The sequence below is a fragment of the Lipotes vexillifer genome, unplaced genomic scaffold (genome assembly GCF_000442215.2).
Source record: "Lipotes vexillifer unplaced genomic scaffold, Lipotes_vexillifer_v1.1 scaffold96, whole genome shotgun sequence".
Classification (NCBI taxonomy): Eukaryota; Metazoa; Chordata; class Mammalia; order Artiodactyla; family Lipotidae; genus Lipotes; species Lipotes vexillifer.
Genome location: NW_006798666.1, coordinates 1,710,498 through 1,731,608, shown reverse-complemented (window position 1 = coordinate 1,731,608; position 21,111 = coordinate 1,710,498). Strand labels below are relative to the sequence as shown.

Genomic DNA, 21,111 nt, shown 5'->3' with positions numbered 1-21,111 from the left:
TATTCAAAAGGGGCAGCTGTGACTCTTAGCACTAGGCCAATTGTTATTTTCTTGAGATCCTTCAGGTCTCACCACATTAACTCAGATCGCCAGAAACAACATCACTCAGACTAACTACCCCAAACTTGAGTGAGCTAGCTTAGATGAATTCAGAGGAAACGTGCAATTATTTGCTGTCTTTTTAGCTGTAGACGTAGTGAGGAAGAAGGGGGTAAAGCTGCAGTCCATGATGCATGATTCCAAATTTGCAGAAAATTCTCCCTAGAGCTCAGGACGAGGGAAAGTTCTTATTTTCCACTTAATTTTTGAAGGCTTTTTTCTCCCAAGATTTCATCAAGATTTAAATGTAATAGTAATATTAAGGTCATCATTTTCCCTTGTACTTAACTTGAAATCTCCAGTGACACCACCCTTTGTACCAAGCAGATTCAGATTCTTTTCCTCCTATGAAAAACTGCCATTCCTGTGTACCATTCCCTAAGAAACCAAGCAAGTGCTTCTCTGATTCTTGATAGGCTAACTGGAACAAAAAATAACAAGTAAAAGAGCTAAAATTGTTCCCACTTTTATATTACGTTAGCATTCTAAAGTGTGACTGCAACGTCTAAAACTAGTAATTCTTAAACTTGCACACCCAAATCCCTACATGTTCTTGGATTCGAAAGGGAGGAGTTAACTACCTCCTATAAGAAATTCAATATAGTGTTTCATTTCAACTGTGATCTGAAATATACATATGAGCACATTTGGTATAACGACCACCCCCTTATAATAGAGAGCCACCGAGAGATTTCAGTGCTCACACTGGTGGTTGAGTTTGTGCTGTCACTAAGAAGAACTACTTTAACTGCCATTGGCTGATGATAAAAGAAGGGAAAAAGACTTCAAGGTAAATTATACATTCACATCAACTGAAGACCAGATGAGGTCACAGCCAGCTATGTGAACAAAGCTTCCAGGGTAGTTCAGAAGAGAAAGCGAAATGACACCATCCATCAAATTAAATTAGTATATTAATTTGAAATTTGAGTGTTTTATTTTGATTTGCACATCAGTTATAAATTGAATTTTGTGTTATAAATGTGAACTCAACATACGAAGAATTTACACCATACTTTATGTTTGTATGCACTTCAGGCAATGTTGGAGATTTGCAATGTATTTTTTTCCTTTTAAAAACAACTTAAGGGGCTTCCCTGGTGGCGCAGTGGTTGAGAGTCCGCCTGCCGATGCAGGGGACACGGGTTCGTGCCCCGGTCCGGGAAGATCCCACATGCCACGGAGCGGCTAGGGCCGTGAGCCATGGCCGCTGAGCCTGCGCGTCCGGAGCCTGTGCTCCGCAACGGGAGAGGCCACAACAGTGAGAGGCCCACGTACCGCAAAAAACAACAACAACAACAACAACAACAACAACAACAACAAAAACTTAAGTTTGATCAACATCAATTCAACATAAAGTCACACACAGTTTAAGATTATTTCCATAGTCTGTGATATGCTTAGCCTTTGATTGATAGATACCCTATTCAAGGCTGATCACTATATTACATCTGTTTGGGGTCAGTATTTTCTCTTTCAGGCTCTTTTAATGACCTCACATTTTCCCAATATCCATTCAATGATGAAAATATATTCCAAGCCTTATTAAGACAAAGGAGTATCTAGGATTATATGAGAGGCAGATTAGTGGATGGATCAAAAGTATTGATATGGAGTCAAATTCTGGCTGTACCACTTTCTCAGAGTGTGTGAGCTTAACCAAGTTGCTTAAGCTCTCGGCCTGGGCTTCATCATCTAGGAAACGTGGAGAGTAACAGTACCTGCTTGATAGGGTTGTTGTGAAGATCAAGGGAGCTAATATATGTCACTATTCTAAGTGCCTGACATGTAAGCAGCACTGCATAAGCATTTGCTGTTGCTGTTGTTTAGACTCTTACTGCCAGAAACACACAAGATAAAGAATCACAGAAAAAGTTTAATGAGTGTTTCTTATTTCCTGAGCAAAAACAAAGGGCCTAGATTCTAAATCTGCCTTCCTAACTTGCTGTATATTTCTGGAAAATAACCTCTTTATATTTCAACTTCCTCTTATGACATTGTGAGGATGAGATCAGATTTTGAAATTTTATTATATATAATTTTAGACTAGAAGATCACAAACAAACCCAGTTATTTATAATTAAGGAAAGAAACTAAATTAGTCTAAAATTTATCAAGGGTCATTAAATAAAGTTCTAGTTCATATACCAAACTTTTCATATAATTAAAATCTGTCCATAAAAGTAAATAACTTTTTAAAAATGTTAAACCTTTGGGTGGCACTATTAATAAAATGTTACATATTCTACAAGGTGATTCAACAGTGAATACAGAGTATAGCTTTCCTTAATTTCTCAGGGTTGGGATTACACATATAATTTCTTTTTCTGAGCTCAAATGACATTAAGGGTAGGAAGCTATCTATTCCTAGACTTCTGTGCTTTTATAATTGTTGTCTCATTTGGACCAATGGCATTTCACCTCCCCCCCCCCACAAAAAAGTTCTTAAGTGGCTTACAAAAGTACATAAAGTAGAACTCTGGACTCTGAGTGATAATCATAGTCAATACAGATTCTTCAGTTGTAACAAATGCACCACTCCGGCAGGAGATGTTGATAATAGGGAAGCTATGGGCAGGGGCATATGCAAAATCTCAGTACCTTCCTCTCAATTTTGCTGTGAACCTAAAACCGCTCTAAAAAAATAAAGTCATTAAATTAAAAATAATTTTTAAAATGAGGGAGAAAATTGGATGAGGGAAAAAAATCATGGCTGGGGGGGCGGGAAACGTGCTAAAATGAGGTGGTGGCCAACTCGAATGGCTTAACGTAGAAGGCAGGATCCATGCTTAGTTCCAAGACCTGTAAGATACTGGCTTGAAAAACAAAATCCAATTGAAAAAACAAAGCCAATTGCACTGGAAAAGGATACCTAATCCGGTACAGGAAACAGAAAATTTCCCCTGTGATATTTTTTCCCTCACCCAATTTTCTCCCTCATTTTAAAAATTATTTTTAATTTAATGACTTTATTTTTTTAGAGCGGTTTTAGGTTCACAGCAAAATTGAGAGGAAGGTACTGAGATTTTGCATATGCCCCTGCCCATAGCTTCCCTATTAGCAACATCTGCCGGAGTGGTGCATTTGTTACAACTGATGAATCTATATTGAGTCCTTAAAAAGAAAACACTGCATAATATAATGTGCTAAATATATGTTGCAAATTGAATTTAGTTTCAAAGATGTGGAATTCTAAACATTAAGGGTTTATTTTCTAATTTTTATATGCCCACCTCCTCAGGTGGAAGGCAGGATGTTGAGGGAGGAGTGAATCCGGGGGGGCAGATGGAAGGAATCTGGCTCAGTTCTAAAGGGAGCTCTGCCAGCTAAATTACTGATGCAGCTCTTAGCATCAGGACGACTTCCGCTCCTGAAGCATTTACTTCAAAAAGCTTTGTTGAATAAAGATGCGACGGGGAGTGGTGAGCAAAATGAGAACTCAGTTCTCTTTAATAGAAATTTGTTTTTTATTCATTGGAAAACTTACTTTTTCAGCTGATGTCCCAGTCCAAATCTCTCTTTTGTGGAAATCTGAAAGACATCAACAGTGGGCACTGCAAAGGAAAAAAAAAATCAGCCTAAATGTTGAGTTGAAACTCAACCATCAGCCAGGAAAAAGTCTGAAAAGTAATATATATATTACTATGTATATGTAATATATATGTATATACATACATACACATTTTAAAATAGTCTACACACAATCCTACACATGGCTATTTATGCTTTATAGAGAGATTTTTGGAGATCATTCTAGGTTAGTATATATTATATATACTAATATATAATATATGCATATGTAAATGCACTATATATAATAATGAAGAATGATCTCCAAAAATATATATTAAGTGTAAATAGCAATGTGTAGGATAGTTTGCACACTATTCCTTAGGTGGAAGAGAGACATGTTTGTATACACACAGACCTTTTTTTAAGAATAAAACCATGGAGGATGACAGTAGGCATAGGATACTCACTTTTCACTGCACACCCTCTTGTGTGCTTCATATTTTTATCATATATATATATTTCTATAAGTTAATAACTATGCTGCTTATGAAATTGATAACCTCCAAAAGAGTCACTCACCATTCATTATTCACTGGTTTAAAGGGTATTTATTGTTTTCTCACTGTGCCAGCCACTATAGATAGAGTAGCAAAAAACACACACAAATATCCCTGCTCTCACGAGCCTTAGTAAAGAGAAGGAGACAGACAAAAAATAGATAAGAAAATAGATAAAATGTCACGTGGTGATAAAGGCTCTGGATAAAAATAAAGATGGAAGAGGGTGGGGAGGCTGAAGGTTATGTGGGCATAAACAGACTTCAGATAATATGGCATGAAGAAAAGGGTCCCAGCCAGAGGAAACACAGGGCAGTGCCCCTGAGGAAGAAATGTGCTTCAATGTTCTAGGACCAGCAGGGAGAGCTGGAGAGGAGTGAACAAGGTATCTCATTAGGAGATGAGATGAGAGAATGACCACAAACAGTGTAGGTTCCCTGTAAAGAGCAAGGATAGAAATAGGAAAATCAGTCTGGAACTCATTACATTAATTAAGGGAAGAGTATAGTGGCTTGCATTAGCAGAGGTGGTGAACATTTTGGATTCACACTCTCTGGGAGAGCTGACAGATTTTGCTGATGGACTGAATTTAAAGTGTCAGAAAAAGAAAGGAGTCAGGGATGAATCAAAGGATTTTTGGCCTGAGCAACCAGAAGGATGAAGCTTACCAATTCCTGGTACGTGAAAGACTGCAAGAGAATCAGGTTTGGAGCAGTGGGGAAGACTGCCAACTTGACTCTGGCTATTGTAAATTTGAGATGCTTATTTGTCATTCAAGTGGAAAAGTTAAGTAGGCAACTGGATAAAGAAATCCAGTGTTTATGCATTTCGGATGAGAGGAATGTGCTAAAGACATAAATGTGGGGGGAATTCCCTGGCGGTCCAGTGGTTAGGACTCCGAGCTCTCACTGCCGCGGGTCTGGGTTCAATCCCTGGTAGGGGAACTAAGATCCCACCAGTCCCACAGCACAGACAAAAAAAAAAAAAGACTTATATGTGGAAGAGCAAAAATACATATGTACTTAAAGGCATGAGGCTGGATGAGAAACTACGAGTGAGTGTAGATGGCGGAGAGAAGTCTAAGGATTCAGCCTGAGCCATTCAGTATGTAGAGGCTCAGCAAACAAGGCTGAAGAGGAATGGCTGGGAGTATGGAAGATTCCAGAATGCTGTTAATCTGGACATATATTCAAAAAAAATTTCCAAGGAGGGGGTAAACAACTGTTATCAAATGCTGCTAAGTTAATTAAGATGAGGATTCAAAATTGGTCATGGGGTCATTAAGCAATATTCTAGTCACTGGTGACATTGACAAGAGCAGCGTTTGTGAAATGATGCATCCAAAGCACATCTACAGCGTATTCAAGGAGAAAAAAAGAGGAAAGAAAATGAAGGAAGCTAGAGGGCAGACAGCAGAAGCAAGAAGAACTACAATCCTGCAGCCTGTGGAATGAAAACGAAATTCACAGAAAGACAGACCAAATGAAAAGGCAGAGGACTATGTACCAGATGAAGGAACAAGATAAAACCCCAGAAAAACAACTAATATATATGCTGTCTACAAGACACCCACTTCAAACCTAGGAACACATACAGACTGAAAGTGAGGGGATGGAAAAAGATATACCATGCAAATGGAAATCAAAAGAAAGCTGGAGTAGCAATACTCATATCAGATAAAAGAGACTTCAAAATAAAGAATGTTACAAGAGACAAGGAAGGACACTACATAATAATCAAGGGATCAATCCAAGAAGAAGATACAGCAATTATAAATATATATGTACCCAATATAGGAGCACCTCAATACATAAGGCAAATGCAAAAAGCTATAAAAGAGGAAATCGACAGTAACACAGTAATAGTGGGGGACTTTAACACCTCACTTACACCAATGGACAGATCATCCAGAAAGAAAATTAAGAAGAAAACACAAGCTTTAAATGACACAATAGAACAGATAGATTTAATTGATATTTATAGGACATTCCATTCAAAACCAGCAGATTACACTTTCTTCTCAAGTGCACATGGAACATTCTCCAGGGTAGATCACATCTTCGGTCACAAATCAAGCCTTGGTAAACTTAAGAAAACTGAAATCATATCAAGCATCTTTTCTGACCACAACGCTATGAGATTAGAAATAAATTACAGGGAAAAAAACACAAAAACCACAAACACATGAAGGCTAAACAATACGTTACTAACTAACCAAAACATCACTGAAGAAATCAAAGAGGAAATCAAAAAAAACCTGGAGAAAAATGACAACAAAACATGATGATCCAAAATCTATGGGATGCAGCAAAGCAGTTGTAAGAGGGAAGTTTATAGCAATACAAGCCTACCTCAAGAAACAACAAAAATCTCAAATAAACAATCTAACCTTACACCTCACCTAAAGGAACCAGAGAAAGAAGAAGAAACAAAACCCAAAGTTAGTAGAAGGAAAGAAATCATAAAGGTCAGAGCAGAAATAAATGAAACAGAAACAAAGAAAATAATAGCAAAGATCAATAAAACTAAAAGCTGGTTCTTTGAGAAGATAAACAAAATTGATAAACCTTTAGCCAGATTCATCGAGAAAAAGAGGGAGAGGACTCAAATCAATAAAATTTGAAATGAAAAAGGAGAAGTTACAATGGACACCGGAGAAATACAAAGCTCATAAAAGACTACTACAAGAAACTCTATGCCAATAAAACGTACAACCTGGAAGAAACAGACAAATTCATCGGAAGGTATAACCTTCCAAGACTGAACCAGGAAGAAATAGAAAATATGAACAGACCAGTCACAAGTAATGAAATTGAAACTGTGATTAAAAATCTTCCAGCAAACAAAAGTCCAGGACCAGATGGCTTCACAGGTGAATTCTATCAAACATTTAGAGAAGAGCTAACACCCATCCTTCTCAAACTCTTCCAAAAATTGCAGAGGAAGGAACACTCCCAAACTCATTCTATGAGGCTACCAACACCCTGATACCAAAACCAGACAAAGATACTACAAAAAAAGGAAATTACAGACCAGTATCACTGATGAATATAGATGCAAAAATCCTCAACAGAATACTAGCAAACTGAATCCAACACACATTAAAAGGACCATACACCATGATCAAGTGGTATTTATCCCAGGGATGCAAGGATTCTTCAATATACACAAATCAATCAATGTGATACACTATACTAACAAATTGAAGAATAAAAACAATATGATCATCTCAATAGATGTAGAAAAAGCTTTTGACAAAATTCAACACCATTTATGATAAAAACTCTCCAGAAAGTGGGCACAGAGGGAACCTACCTCAACATAATAAAGGCCATATACGACAAACCCACAGCAAACATCATTCTCAATGGTGAAAAACTGAAAGCATTTCCTCTAAGATCAGGAACAAGACAAGGTTGCCCACTCTTGCCACTCTTATTCAACATAGTTTTGGAAGTCCTAGCCATGGCAATCAGAGAAGAACAATAAACAAAAGGAATACAAATTGGAAAAGAAGAGGTAAAATTGTCCCTGTTTGCAGATGACATGACAGTATATACAGATAATCCTAAAGATGCTACCAGAAAACTGCTAGCGCTAATCAATGAATTTGGTAAAGTTGCATGATACAAAATTAATGCACAGAAATCTCTTGCATTCCTATACACTAACAATGAAAGATCAGAAAGAGAAATTAAGGAAACACTCCCATTCACCATTGCAACAAAAAGAGTAAAATACCTAGGAATAAACCTATCTAAGGAGGTAAAAGACCTCTACTCAGAAAACTATAAGACACTGATGAAAGAAATCAAAGATGACACAACCAGATGAAGAGGTATACCATGTTCTTGGGTTGGAAGAATCAATATTGTGAAAATGACTAAACTACCCAAAGCAATCTACATATTCAGTGCAATCCCTATTAAATTACCAATGGCATTCTTTACAGAACTAGAACAAAAATCTTAAAATATGTATGGAGACACAAAGACCCCAAATAGACAAAGCAATCCTGAGGGGAAAAAAAGGAGCTGGAGGAATCAGACTCCCTGACTTCAGACTATACTACAAAGCTACAGTAATCAAGACAATATGGTACTGGCACAAAAACAGAAATATAGATCAATGGAACAGGACAGAAAGCCTAGAGTTAAACCCATGCACCTATGGTCAATTAATCTATGACAAAGGAGGCAAGGATATACAATGGAGAAAAGACAGTCTCTTCAATAAGTGGTGCTGGGAAAACTGGATAGCTACATGTAAAAGAGTGAAATTAGTACACTCCCTAACACCATACACAAAAATAAACTCAAAATGGATTAAAGACCTAAACGTAAAACCAGACACTATAAAACTCATAGAGGAAAACATAGGAAGAGCACTCTGACATAAATCACAGCAAGATCTTTTTTGACCCACCTCCTAGAGAAATGGCAATAAAAACAAAAATAAACAAATGGGACCTAATGAAACTTAAAATCTTTTGCACAGCAAAGGAAACTATAAACAAGACAAAAAGACAACCCTCAGAGTGGGAGAAAATATTTGCAAATGAATCAAAAGACAAAGGATTAATCTCCAAAATATACAAACAGCTCATGCAGATCAATATTAAAAAACAAACAACCCAATTGAAAAATAGTCAGAAGACCTAAATAGACATTTCTCCAAGGAAGACATACAAATGGCCAAGAGGCACATGAAAGCTGCTCAACATCACTAATGATTAGAGAAATGCAAATCAAAACTACAATGAGGTATCACCTCACACTGGTTAGAATGAGCATCATCGGAAAATCTACAAACAACAAATGCTGGAGAGGGTGTGGAGAAAAGGGAACCCTCTTGCACTGTTGGTGGGAATGTAAACTGATATAGCCACTACGGAGAACAGTATGGAGGTTCCTTAAAAAACTAAAAATAGAATTACCATATGACCCAGCAATCCCTCTACTGGGCATATACCCAGAGAAAACCATAATTCAAAAAGACATATGCACCCCAATGTTCACTGCAGCACTATTTACAGTAGCCAGGTCATGGAAGCAACCTAAATGCCCATCAACAGACAAATGGATAAAGAAGACGTGGTACATATATACAATGGAATATTACTCAGCCATAAGAAGGAACGAATTTGTAGAGATGTGGATCGACCTAGAGACTCTCATACAGAGTGAAGTAAGTCAGAAAGAGAAAAACAATATCATATTTAATGCATATATGTGGAATCTAGAAAAATGGTACAGATGAACTGGTTTGCAAGGCAGAAATAGAGACACAGATGTTGGGAACAAATGTATGGACACCAAGCGGGGGAAAGCAGTGGGGCGGTGGTGGTGGTCAGATGAATTGGGAGATTGGGATTGACATATACACACTAATATGTATAAAATAGATAACTAATAGGAATGTGCTGTAGAAAAAATAAATAGAATTAAAAAAAACCCTGAAGTAAGCTAATAGAGACAACTCTAATGAAGATAGTTAACAGGCATGGGAAGCAGAGTGTTAGGGACTAAGTTAAGGTGATTTGAGGTCTAAAGGTGTTTGTTTTAAAGATGAGAGGAATTTTTTTTTTTTTTTTCTGAAGGAAATCTTTTAGAAGAAAGAGACATGAACAGTACAAGAAGAAGAGAGAGAACTGCTGGAAGGGTATCTTAATTAGGTGAAAGGAGATGGAAGCTAGCATGCAAATGCAAGGATGATATTGCACAGGAGCATGGGTAGCACCATTCACACTAACAGTTGGGATAACTGTTAGTTATTAATAACACAGAGCAAAGACTGTCTTATTAATAGGACAGTCTCAGACCACACATGCTCCACATAGTAAACCAGGCTGGTATCCCCAATTGCCTCACCATCTTGGTCATTAGTCTGAGATACAAACACTCCACTGATCAAAGAAAATGGGTGTTATATCACCCATCAGTTTCTTTCCTGAAAACATTCTAATCCTTAACATAGAGAGTACATCACTCCAATCCCATGTGTCCCAAACCCAAGGCTATAGAAAAGTGAATAAAAAATCCTAACTTGAAAACTCAGGGGAATTATTTTTTAAAGAAAAAGATGACAAAAGTAGAACACAGTGTGCTCTCTCTAAGATTTAAGAAGACACAGTCTCTTCTCAGGCAGATGGAAAAAGTAACTGGGAAGATGGAGGCAAAGAAGCAAAAGGAACCTGGTTTAAAAAAATGCAGAAAAATCCAAATCACACTAGAACTGAAATCTTCACTGAAGAAAATTGTATAAGACACATATATAGAGAAAGAAGAGATATAATAGACACAACTGTTTATCCAGAATATATTAATTATCCTATAAATGAATAATGCAAAGGCCAAAACTTATTCATACTATGAATGACTAGAAAATAAATGTCACCAACATTGACTCAATTAGTAGTATAAAATCTGAATGACCCCAAATTTTGGAAAACACTGAAAGAGCTAACAAGATGTTACTTCTAAAAATATTCCAAAATTCAAGTGACAAAATTCTTATTACTATTAAAATTAATGCAATTAATTATTGTAATTTATTGTATTTAATGTATTCATATAAGATGTTAGTAGTCAGTGAAATTGGATGTAGAGTGTATGAGGACACTGTACTACCTTTGCAGTTTTTCTGTAAACCTAAAAATGTTTTAGATTAATTTTTTTTAATGTTTGTAAAGGTAATAGATTTTTTTTAAAGTACAGCAATTTATTAAACAAATACCTTTTATTTTTCTGATTTTTGTCCTGAAACAGGAAGAAATACCAAAAATATTTCATTGCTGAGGACTAAAACTCCAAATTGCAATGTACAAGATGGTTGGTGAGAAGTAAACAAAAGTAATTGTATGCCATCATACGAAAAGCAAGTCACATACAGAATAAAATTTGTTCCTGTACTATATCTACTAAGTTAAATCATGATGCTAATAATTATCAAATTACTACTAAGTATTTTCTTAGAATATATTATATGTATAGGAGTATATTCTAGTTCCTGACTGGGTTCACAAGAAATATAAAACCTAGGTCTACTATATATTCTTTTCTTCCTTCAAAGTGAGATAGTGGCATGGACATATATATATACACTACCAAATGCAAAATAGATAGCTAGTGGGAGCAACCGCATAGCATAGGGAGATCAGCTCAGTGCTTAGTGACCACCTAGAGGGGTGGGATAGGGAGGGTGGGAGGGAGACACAAGAGGGAGGGGATATGGGGATATATGTATATTGTATAGCTGATGCACTTTGTTATACAGCAGAAACTAACACAACACTGTAAAGCAATTATACTCCAATAAAGATGTTAAAAAAAGAAAAGAACACATGGTGTTATGGGGATGGATGGTGGTGATGGCTGCACAACAATGTGAAAGTATTTAATACCACTGAACTGTGGACTTAAAATTGGTACATTTTATATTATGTTTACCACAATTTAAAAAAGGAAGGTAATAGATTTTTGATAGCCAAAACAATCAGTTAGAAAATAAACTGGAATATAAAAGTGCCATTAAGCAAACAAGTAGTACACAAATATTCAGGAATAAATTTAGCTAAAATCAGTCATTTAAGGCAAAAACAAAACCAAAACCCAAAAAACACAGAACTGTACAACATTTAAAAGTAGAATCTACAAATAAATGCTCCTTTATAGGAAAAGTAATAAATATTATAGAAATTTCTATTCTTCCAAAATTAAAAGTTTACCTCAACCAAACTGCCCACAGCATTCAGTTTTGGGGGCAATAGAATGAGAAAGATATACTAGTAAAATATTTTCTGTTTTACAAAAGGTAAAAGTTGTTCAATTATTCCTTGTCTAATAATTTAGGTTGGGAAGGCAATAAGTGAGGGTCGCTCAAGATATGTGGAAATTAGTCCCACACTGTGATCGTGTAAATGCAGAGGTATCAATAATGAGAGGATCTGCACAGGCAAACATTTTTAATAACATCAGCTATTTATCACTTTAAACTAAAAGCAGCCCTGTCCTTGAGATCATAAACTAGACTTATATACCAGCAATTCTGGAAAAAATATATAGTACCATAAGAATCATACCAACCTTTTCTTTTTAAAGTATATTTTCCCATGTACAATAAAAATAATCTTTATTTTTAACTTCAAATTGGATAAGGAGGTGTATTTCTTCAATTCTTATCAGAACTAACTCTAGAGTACAGTAAATGAGTAAATGTGGAATTCTCTTTTTGTTTTAAAGAAGTTTTAATATTTTATTTATTTTTATTTTTTGGCTGCATACCATGTGGGATCTTAGTTCCCTGACCAGGGATCGAACCCGCACTCCCTGCACTGGAAGCGCAGAATCTTAACCACTGGACCTTCAGGGAAGTCCATGGAATTCTCTTTCTTTACTATTCCTTTTTTTTCCCCACACTGTCTCTGTATTTCCTCTTTTCATTATAAAGAGTCTTTACTCTTCTTATCGGAAGAAATTATACACAAATCACACTAATTTCTGAAAGAAGTGCATTTCGACACTGCTTGAATTCTGAGGAAAACAAAACTCACATCTATAGGAAAAAAATTATAATTCTTGGACGATTACTGATTTTGTGAACAAAATTCAAAATGATGCATAAATAAAATGAAAGCAATTGATAATAAAGAGGGGAAAATATGGTATCAGCAGAGATTGTGGTAAAATTAAAAATAGAAGGGGAACATTATATCAAAGACTAAATTATGAAAAAAATTCACTCAATGGAGTAGAAGGCAAATGAAAAAAACTTAGAAAATCAGAGGTGACAGATGAAAGACTAAGAGAAATGATAAACAGCATGGAGGATACGGGAATTAGATCCAATCTACATATATTGGGGTGAGCAGATAAGGAAGGTAAGCATACCAATCAAAAATAAATATATAAAGAGTAGTATCAAGGAGAAAGAGAAAAAAATACCTCGATACGTACACATAACAAAACATAAACAAAACTAAGATAGATTTCTTACAAATGAACAAGGTTAAACACTTCAGACACAGACTAGCAGAAGTTTTTAAAGCACTTTTGCCTTTTTGGGGGCAATTGTTATGAGCCCATAAATTTATAGTTGGTCAAGTTTGTCTTGTTCACAAAACAAAGAGTCATTCTTAGGTATGAAAAATGAAGCATAACCCTCACGTTTCTTTGGTTTACAAACTATTAAACATGTAAATCAACTAACAAAGATGAAAAAATAAGAAATTACAGATGAATTGCAATACTAAATAAATAGTATTGAGCAATAAAATGATCTAAACGTGAATTAAAATATAATTGTTGAAATATAAAACCATGCAAATGTGACAAATCTTTAAAGAGATACTGTGAATGGAAAATCTCTGCCTAAAATTCAAGATTACATAAACACATGAGTAACAGTGGTAAGATTACATAAAAGCATGCCACATCACATCCCGCACAGATGAAACTGGGGTGAGTAGAGATTAAATGACCCAATTTTCTTCCTAACCCCATTAATTAAAAAAAAAGTTCAGACATGAGGGCTTCTTTTGCTTTTAACCACCATCAGAATAAAATAGAATAAGTACATTTCAAATCACTAAAGAAAGAAAAATATTAGCGATACAGCGGAATATGTGGGAAAACAGCAAAAACACATATACCTACAGGCTGGAATACTGTGCAGATATTACAAATCATTCCATTTTAGAATATTTAACGACTGGAGGACAGGCTCATGACATAACATTAAGGCACACAGATATCTATACAATTTGATATCAACTTTATGAAAATAAACCACATGTGCACAGAAAACAGAAACAACACCAACCGATTTACAGGTTTCTCAGTACAGAGGGATTATGAGGAATTATTTTTCTTCTTTATTACATTTCTATATATTTGAAGTAATCAAAATAAAGATATGTAACATCTATTTGTCTTTGCCTAGCATTAAATCACATCAGTTACTATGTGTTACTGTATGTTGATTATTTAAGTAGAATACATTATCCAAAAATTAAAAAATGGTGACAACAGAGACATTTTCAAAATGAGAGACTTTCCTATATATTTCATAAACTTGAAAGGGCAAATATTTTTCTTATGTGAAAACTAACAGTAGATATAAGTTCCCTGATATGCCTAAAGAGAAATGTGCAGAGACCACGGTAATGTGTGCACAGCAGATTAAAAATGGCCACAATTTCGAGAGGTGCCGTCTATGTTCCGATCCCTGATTCTGCGTGGGTTCATTGACAATTTTGATCAACAGAATACAGTGAAAGAGCCGTTGAAACTTTTAGCACACCTGTCTCTTGCAACACTTGCTTTCGGATCCCTGTCACCATACTACAAGAAGCCCAAACCACACGAAGAAGCCTTGTGTAAGGAGACACTCTAGTTAATAGCCCCAGCTGAGCCCTGCGTAGTCCCGAAATGACACCTGTATCAATTGCTAGCCATCTGAAATCCAACCATCTTGAGCATCCAACTAGTGGAGCCATTAATGACATAAACCCCGCCCACCACCTGACTGCAAAGGCACGGGAGACCCCAAGCAGGAGCTGCCCAGTTGAGCCCCAAAGAATGGTGAGAGAGAAGTTGTTTTAAGCCACTTCGTTTTAAAGTGGTTTGTTCTGCAGCAGTAGGTAACTGCAATAATATGAGTAGATGCAGGGTGTGTGTGTGTGTGTGTGTGTGTGTGTGTGTGTGTGTGTGTGAGAGAGAGAGAGAGAGAGAGAGAGAGAGAGAGAGAGAGAGAGAGAGGGGATTAGTACGCAGAGAAAACATTTAAATCCAGTAAGTCTTGGCAAGATTTATAATAGGGTCCTGTGTTATAAACAACTATTCCTTGAGATAAAGCAAAATCATCCCTTCAGGTATTGGAAAACAAAAATATTATTATGATCTTCATTTTCAAAAACAGAAATATGTTACACTTAGGCTAAATTCATCAGTAATCAAAGGTGAGATAAGTAAACATTAAAATTAAATCTCAGGTTCAGAGACACAAATAATTAAACTTAAGGGCAACCCTAAGTATACTTACTGAGAATCTATTATATGCAAAATTCTCTTTTAGGTTTTATTATGTTTGTTTCACAGCAACTTGTCAACTTCTGAAAACTATAAAACTAAATGTTATATGCTTCTGCTTCCAATAGTTATATTGGTCATAAAGCACTTAGGATGCAAGTATATTTAAGTATCATTATGAAGATAGCTGCATTTATGTTCAGAATTACCAAATGAACAGTCATTTTACATAATGCACAATGCACAACTAATGAACATTCAAAATAATAGAGAAATAAAACTAACCTGGGCCATTTAAATACTGTGTAAGCGAACAGTGTAGACGGACAATTATAGGTTCTGTTCGAATCACTTCCCAGGCCACAGCAATCTCCTCCTGTGCAAATATTTGAAAGATGAATTAGTCATCTTTTAGAGTTCTTGATTTTTTTTCCAGATAAAATTTTTTAAACTTATTTTAAATCATTAAGGCCTATAAATTATTTCAAAACCTATTCGCTTGTGAAAAGAAAGCCAAAGTACTCTTAATTTTTGCCTTCTAAATCTGAAAATTAAAGTGAAAACTTAAGAAATAATGATATACTACAAGCCCATAAGTTTCAGAATATATTACAAGAACTGATGGAAAAAATATATATGTATATAAAACCTCTGCTTTTTTGACAAGTCATAGCATTTCTTCATAAGTCACTTTGACAAAGTCATTATGTTACTTATAGTATTATGTACAAGAGAAACTAAAATTAAATTTCTTCCAAGAATAAAAGTGTTTTTTAAATGTACCAATCATATTGCTTCAATGGATACTTACATCAAGAAAGCTAACATCAATATGCAGATCAATATCTACATCATCAATGGCTCCATATTCCCTGAAAGCAAAGATTAACATTATTTTTTTCATTTTGCTTAAAAGGTAGTGTGTCCTACCTTATTTTACATTAAAACTTAATCATGAATTTTCATCTCTGATTTCCAAAGATAGCTCAGAAATGACTGTGGGCATGAATTAACTAACTCAATTTAGTTGGATTGTGGTCTTATGTGACCTCTTTATACCATATAGATATCTTTCCATCTTCATATTCAGGCAAATGCATACATAAATTCAAGAGTTATTTGGTTCATAGTTTCACACATTCCCAGTTCTCTGTGACAAATTAAACAATCTTATGTGACCACTTGCTTTTCACTGTACTCTCTGAAGATGAAAAGCCGCCTCTAAGGACAAGAAAGGGGTTTCTGACACAAGGAAGGGGTGGAGGGATAAGTGACTGCCACAATAACGTGCCCATAAATTTTCCTATCACATTAGACGGTGGTTCTGAAACTGGCCCAGGTGCTCTGCCACTTAAATGTCACTATGTTTTGACAGGCAGCTCTAAAGGTCTGATGTATCAAAATTAAAACAAGTAACAACAGTATATTCCACATAAAGACATTATGGAGACCAACTTTTCTCCAGCCAACATAGTGCCACAAACTAGCATATAGTTAACAAAGATCATAAAAACAGCAATTTTTATATACACACATCCCTATTTTTGATATTTTAATAAATTTCTTAAGTTACAAATACAAATCATAGTGAGGGAGAAAACTATAGAGATAACAGAAATTATAAAAGTTAATAGCCAATATTTTTTGAGATTTGGCCAGAAATCGTTCTAAGGATTTTGCATACCTGCGATCCTAGTGCCCTATAGGTACTACTACCATTTCCAATTTATGTCCATTAACTGAGGCTCAGAGTAATAAAGTAACTCACCTGTCATCACTTTGTAGCAGAGCTGGGATGTGAATACACATATCCTATTTACTTATGCAAGTGCTTAGCCGATTCAATAGTCAATAAACTATCACTTTGTGTTGGAAACCAGGTCAAACATTAATGGATGATCTCATTAGGTCCTCATTATAGCCTTCTGACAGGGATACTATAATTATCCTCATTTGCAAATGAGGAAACTGAGGTTTAGGAAAACGAAACAAGTTGTCAAAGGGCAGATAAGAAGTCAGTGGGAAGCCAGGCATTGAACTCACGTTCAACTTCAAAATTGTACAGTACAGTATCTGGCACATAGTAAGTACTCAATGAAAATTTCTGTGTATGATATATGCAAATAATGCTAACAGAGTACAAAACTATGGCACTTTTATAGGGTTTAGAGAAGGCATTTTTAATGATTAAATGGCTTTATGTAATTTGATGAATAAAGGAATCTAGAGGGTACTTTCGCTTTTTGATATCAATGACCAAAAAAATGCAGCATGTTAGAAAATAATAACTCAGCCTCTATGCTTTCTCCATCCTCTCCTTAAAAATATATCAAAACACTGAGCACATTTTCACTATTTATGAAATTACTTTTTGTTTTTTCATGGTCATATTTTTAAAGGTTACATAAAGAAGAAAAGGGATAAAATTATTCACAGGAATTCTTTAATTGCCTGCGTCAGAACATCTGTGCTATTCATAAAGGATAAAAACCTTTATAACCCTTTACAAATATAGACATATATGTAAATTTAGATACAAAAGTATGCCAAGTTAGTTATGAAATTATACAGAAACTAAGACAAGAAGGACCAAGCACAAGAACCATTTCTTTTATGTCTCTACTTCAGGGTTCAGAAAACTTTTCCTATAAAGGTCAAAAGAGTAAATATTTTAGGTTTTTCAGGCCACATAGAGTCTCTGTTGCATATTTCTCTTTATTTGGGTTTTTTTTTTTAACAACCCTTTAAAAAAGCAAACACCATGAGCTGTTCAAAACAGGCCCCATGGCCCAGTGGTCATAATTTGCTGACCCTGAACACCAGCAAATTATTCATAATATAAGAAGTCAAATAACCTACAGCCAGGCATGTTAAAAGAGAGCCATTAAATACAATGATGAGGATAGATCACTAACGATGTGCAAAAGACATTTTGGTGAGACAAAGAGGCCTTGACAACAACCATACCCAAGAAAATTATAACAAATACGTGCAAACTTTTACCTAGAAGGATGTATGTAAGAGTAGAAATTAGAAAAAAAAAAAAAAGAATATTGAATAATAAGGAAATAAACGATGGCACATTGATATAATTTTTTAAATTTACCCATTATTAAAAATATTGATATAAAAACATTTAGTATCCTGAGGGAAATGTTCCAAATATACTGTTCACTGAGCAAGCAGATTACCAAAACACTATGGAAACTAAAACACTTTATTTAGATAAAATAGAAATAGGAAAACCAAAAAAGTATAGAGTACTTATATATTAACTATAGGTTGTGGATAAAATTTATTTTATTAAAAAATGTTATGTATTTTCTAAAAAATATCTACTTTTTCTGATTACAATGGTAATATCGACTCATTATATAAAATGTGAGAAAGAGAAAAACGGACAATAGATAACTTGTAACACAGTCACTCAGAGACAATTCTTTTTGCTTATATCTCACTCCAGTCTCTTTCATATATTAATATATCATGTAATACACATGATTATTATTAAGGATAATAAGGTATGTAAAGATTTTTGTTCGGCTTTTTCACTTTTTCTATAATGAGTATTTTTTATATTGTGGAATATTCTTCAAAACCATAAATTTAAATGTCTGTATTTATATGAATAAAATTATGTAATACAACATTAGGTTGCTTTCAGTTTTTTTACACTATAAATATTGATAAATAGCTCTCTGGATAAAAATCGATGCACAGCTGTCTTCCCAGAGAATAATTTCTAGAATTACTGAGTAAAATAAATAGTATAACTATATTTGGGAGTCTTAATATATACTGTTTACTTGCTATTTTAAAAGGTTAAAACAACTTATAATCGCACCAGCGAAGATCCCCCAGTGACCATTTTCCACATGCTCATCATCGCCAGGCATTTTTTTCTCCCATCTTTGCCAGTTTCAGAGGGGAGAATAATTTTGGATTTATTTATGATGGCAAGACTTGGGTATGTTTAGAGGCAGAGAAAAAGGAATCAGAGATAACAAAAGTCAGCACAAACCTTACCCACAGCTGTTTTCTTCAAAAATAGATTTCCAGATCATTTCAACAGAATTTATCATAACGTTATGATCAGAATGTGATATACGTTCCTCATAAAACCTTTAATATGTGAATTCTGAAGTATTCCTTATATGATTTCTTCAACACTTTTTTGGTTAAAAGTATTTTCCCAGTTCCCAATACTATCAATTTCTTTCCAAAAAAAAGTAGCTAAAGGGTTACAAGTGTTCTTCTTCACCATAGCAGAGCATAAATACAGAATTTTAAGGAGGCAGAGGCATTAAAGGTTTGCAATTAACTGGATTCTGTAAATAGTTACACTTTTGTTTTTATGCCACACTTCAAAGAACGCACAACACCACTGTGTATATGCAAACCAATTTCCCTTGTGATGCCCTTTTTATATATTGCCAGTAATTTCACGTTTCCCACTGCGAGATTACAAAGCGTGATTACAGTCTGTCCAGATGCAGCGGCCCAGTCATCAGGATTGTTTCTGTATCTGCGTATCTTTCAGTAGCCCTAGATCTCATGAATAGCAAACGCAGAATCAAGGCGAATGCTTGAAATACGAATGCAACTTGAACTGTGAATCTTGATATCTGATTGTGTACTGAATGCTGTATCAGGTTTATAATAATTCAAAATAATTCCGTGCACTGCCTATATTTATTCACTATGAAAAGATCACATCAAATTGAACTTGAATACTTTTTTAAGAGAAGGGAGACTACACAGAAATGATCTGATGCAGTTGTTTCACTCTGGGACTGAGGGTTTGAGAAGAACTGCTCCACAAATTTCTTTCCAGCATCTGAGTTATTAGTCTTTGAATTGACATATCTTGAAATCCAGCCATCTGATTTGGACTACTTGCATGTGACCTAGTTCATTTAAGAACATATGTATGAAATATATTTTTCTATGAACATGCATTGTTGAGGGCACTATGTGTTAGAATTCTTAGCAATTCATTCTCCTGTTTTTTAGTGGAACTAATCAAGACAACATCCTCATTAATGCTACCACATACATACTTATAATATATTAAATGTTAGACCATCTATGTTGGTCCTCCATTCTCTATAAAACCACAGCTTATTTATTATACTGTTGTGATGTTTTATAATACTATCTGTTCAAAATTAGCAGGACTGTGCTGGTTATAAAAATATATTTTAGACAGATAGCCTTCCCTTATCAACTGTCAAGGAAATTATAAGCGTACACACACATACATGAAACTCTATCACAAGTTCTTGGGAAATAAACCTCTATTGCTATTTAGTTATTTCTGCTTTCAACAATTAGTCAGTTATATTTGGAGAAGAAATATATTTTGTGAAGAAACATACACCTTCCTATGACATCTGAAACTCAACAGCTTGTGTGTCTATCTCTGCATGCCTACTCAGTGTGTGTTTCATGCTCAGTGTGGGAGAGATGTTTGTGAATGGGCCAAGAAATATGCAAACTCAGTAGTTGGGAAGAAGTCTTGGCAGATTAAAGCATTTGCAAGACTGTATTCATGGTAGCTATAAATTTCTCTAAAGGACAACAGGGCTAAGAAGAATTTAAAAATTAGATCCAGATAAGAAAGGAAACCCATATAAAATAACAGTGTATAAGAGGTACAGTGTAAACACTTGCTACAACTCTGCCCTCCATTTAAAAGTCCTTGGTTTTGCTTGAGGAAAGCACAGGCATTGGAAGTAGAGGTGACTGTTTGGGATCTCACATTCTGAAGCTTGCATCTAGGTTTTATGCCAGTGTCTTTGAAAAATAGTCTCCTGTTTGTTTCTTTCTTCTGTGTGCCTCCTGCCATCACTTTCCCCTGGTTTTCAGTTCAGACTGCTTTTCCGTAGGCTCCAGAGGTAGAAGCGGGAGAATCA

The 21,111-nt window shown here is 35.1% G+C and overlaps 1 protein-coding gene across 3 annotated transcripts in view; it reads right to left on the bottom strand.

The window, feature by feature from the left end:
- Nucleotides 1-21,111, bottom strand: part of PARP8 (poly(ADP-ribose) polymerase family member 8) — a 181,580-nt gene that overhangs the window by 47,767 nt on the left and 112,702 nt on the right. For all 3 annotated transcript variants that reach the window (XM_007470737.1, XM_007470739.1, XM_007470738.1), the window contains 3 exons: nucleotides 16,008-16,068; nucleotides 15,482-15,572; nucleotides 3,587-3,653 (listed from right to left, as the gene is read on the bottom strand). In XM_007470737.1, the coding sequence (XP_007470799.1) occupies nucleotides 3,587-3,653; nucleotides 15,482-15,572; nucleotides 16,008-16,068 (219 nt within the window). The remainder of the gene's footprint in view (nucleotides 1-3,586; nucleotides 3,654-15,481; nucleotides 15,573-16,007; nucleotides 16,069-21,111) is intronic.